Source organism: Triticum aestivum, chromosome 3D (genome assembly GCF_018294505.1).
Source record: "Triticum aestivum cultivar Chinese Spring chromosome 3D, IWGSC CS RefSeq v2.1, whole genome shotgun sequence".
NCBI lineage: Eukaryota > Viridiplantae > Streptophyta > Magnoliopsida > Poales > Poaceae > Triticum > Triticum aestivum.
This window is the reverse complement of record NC_057802.1, coordinates 507,687,078-507,690,051: the sequence shown is the minus strand read 5'-3', so window position 1 is coordinate 507,690,051 and position 2,974 is coordinate 507,687,078. Positions and strand designations below refer to the sequence as shown.

At 51.3% G+C, this 2,974-nt stretch overlaps 1 protein-coding gene across 1 annotated transcript; it reads left to right on the top strand.

The window, feature by feature from the left end:
* The first annotated feature begins 583 nt into the window (after positions 1-583).
* On the top strand, positions 584-2,633 carry LOC123080058 (pentatricopeptide repeat-containing protein At3g02650, mitochondrial). Its single transcript, XM_044502917.1, has one exon. The coding sequence runs from the start codon at positions 599-601 to the stop codon at positions 2,402-2,404; it is 1,806 nt and encodes a 601-aa protein (XP_044358852.1). The 5' UTR covers positions 584-598; the 3' UTR covers positions 2,405-2,633.
* The last annotated feature ends 341 nt before the right edge of the window (positions 2,634-2,974 follow it).

The window sequence follows — 2,974 nt, the reverse complement described above, 5'->3', positions numbered from 1 at the left end:
AATTTTACCTCTTTCGCTAGATCCCAGGCGACACGCATATTGTGATAGAACCAGTACTGTCTATACTATTTGTCAGTGTTTACGCGAGCTATGGCCATCCAGCAGGCAGCTTCCTCTGGGATGTCGCCGTCTTCTACCACAACATCAACCAGATCATCCTCCTTCAATCCCAATTCCTTCATCATTGCTTCCATCTCGCACATCGTCGCATCAGACGCAGACGTCGAGCACTCCATCAGATCTCTTGCCCGAGAAAACACAGATTCCGCGGGCGGGAGGTTCCCTAAGTCGACCTCCCTTCGACCACACGCTAGCCAGCCGTCCCAAGGACGCCGGCGATCGGTGGTGGAGAGGCGGAGGGGATCGCAATCTCCACGTCAATGCCAAAGCGCTGTCGGGAGGAGGAAAAACCCTAACTAGAGGGGATCACGAGTTTCTTATATTAAGTATCTTGAAATTCAACTACTTAGCACAAATAAGTTTGATGGGCATCATGGCCATCGATACTATGAGTGGCCCAACAATAGCCCATTAAGGCCTTAAAGGCCATCAATAGTACGTGTGGCCCAACAATAGCCCATTAAGGCTTTAAACCCTAATGCGAAACCTTTCACTGCCTCTCGTGCTCCGCGTCTCCACCACACAAGAGAACCACCACAGCACCTCGCCGCCGCCGCCGCCGACGAGGACGACGACGACGATGTGGCGCTCACGAGCTCGCGCTCTCCTCCTGCTCCGCTCGTCCGTCCCCAGGTCCCCACCGCCGCAGCAAAATCCACTTCGGAGCTTGATCCGAGCCCCACCCCCGCCACCGCGCCGTCTCTCCCGCTTCCTCTCCTCCTCCTCCCCGGAGGCCCTGCCGGACGCCCCTTCCTCCGCTGCGGAGGCCCTCCCGGATGATCCCTTCGCCTTCGCGCCCGGCGGTGTATCCGGATCGGCTGATCCCACCGAGGCCGACGAGGACAACCTGGCCGCGCTCTGGGAGGAGGATGCGGGAGACGCCGACGACATCTTCGTCTCCGCCGCCTCCTCCGACACCGCCGATCCCGAAGCCAGGGACGAGGAGGTCGCCCGCGTCCGCGCCGTCGTGGAGTCCACCCCGGAGGACCAGATCCCCACCGCCATCGCCGACATGGTCGTTGACTTCACCGAGCCGCTCCTAGCCGCTATCCTCCTCTCCGCCGAGAACTGCTCTGGTAAAAAGCTACTCCTCTTGTTCAAGTCTGCCGGGAAGAACAACCCTGATGTCAAGAGCCTTGCCAATCTTGACATCGTCGCGAGCAAGGTTGCTGAATCCGCCGAGATTGACAAGATGGACGCGTACATGCTCTGGGATTTGGTGAAGGAAATGGGCAGTGTGCCAGGATCATTGAGCACCCCACTGCTGAACAAAGTGCTAGCAATGTTCTGGAAGCTTGAGAAATCGAAGGCGGCGCTAGAGGTGCTTGACAAGTTCAGTGAGTTTTACTGTACTCCGGACGGCGACAGTTATTATCTGGCGATTCAAGCGGCTGGAAAGAAGTCCATGGTTGGTGCTGCATGGGGAGTTTGCGAGAAGATGATTAGCTCTGGGTGCTTCCCTGATGGGGAGAAGGCCGGTGAGATTGTGACCTTCTTTTGCAAGGGGAAGAAGGTGACGGAGGCACATTCAGTATACCTAGCAGCGAAGGAGAAGAAGGTTCAGATTCCTACGTCATCCTTGGATTTCCTTGTTGGTGCTTTGGCGAAGAATGACGAGACCGTCTGTATGGCTCTGGAGCTGCTGGAGGAATACAAAGGAGAGTCTCTTAAGCATGCAGGCAAGTCCTTTGCTGCCGTTATACGTAGTTTGTGCAGGATGAAGAATGTGGATGATGCAAAGAAGCTGTTGATGAGGATGGTGAATCTTGGCCCAGCTCCTGGTAGTGCAGTGTTCAACTTTGTCATCACAGGATTGTCTAAAGAGGGAGAAATGGAGGACGCAAAGGATATGATTAGGGTGATGGAGAGCCGAGGGCTGCGCCCTGATGTTTATACATACAGCGTGATCATGAGTGGCTACGCAAAGGGAGGCATGATTGATGAAGCCCATTCTCTACTTCGCGAAGCTAAGAAGATCTATCGAAAACTAAGCACGGTTTCTTATCACATACTGATCCGTGGTTACTGCAAGATGGAGGAGTTTGAGAAGGCCCTGGAGTGCCTAAAGGAGATGAAGAAGGACGGGGTGCAGCCAAATGTGGATGAGTATAACAAACTCATCCAGTCGTTGTGTCTGAAGTCTATGGACTGGAGAACAGCTGAGAAGCTCCTGGAGGAAATGGAGGGCAGTGGACTATACCTTAAGGGCATTACCCGCAGCCTCATAGTAGCAGTCAAGGAATTGGAAATGGAAGAGGTGGCAAAAGACAGCCAAGAAGCATAGTTTCTCTAGGATACGCTTGAAGTGACACATCCGCTAATCAGTTTTGGGGAATTTGCCCTCTTTTGCCTCTCCGCATCTCTGGTGAGGTTATGAAAAACACCATCTTTTGTACTTGTCTGCTTGTTGTTAGATGCTAAAATAATATTGCATTTGTAGTATAAATGCTGGACCGGCAGGGATGCATATTTAATTTTGGTCTAGAGTTTCTGCTTCTGCAGAAGTAGAACCATGAGAATTTTCACGCAAATTTTGATCCAATCTTATGACTTGCCAAAAGAGGATACATGTTTGCCTATTCCCAAAGCAAGAGTCCTTGCAAACCAAAAAAACGGATTTCTTTTTTTGGGATGTGCCTAAAAAATCAAAAGGGAAGTGGTAAAAGGAAAAACATGTTGATGCAGCAGCAGGTACCTGTAGGTGCTTTGGTGCGTGACGTACAAGAACATGCCTATATGCTGTTATTGTGTAAAACATCAGAATGACAATGCTATATTTTCAATATGCAATTCATAGATTTGTTGACACTGGTAACCGACTCTGCGAAGACACTTTAACTGATATGATTTTTAA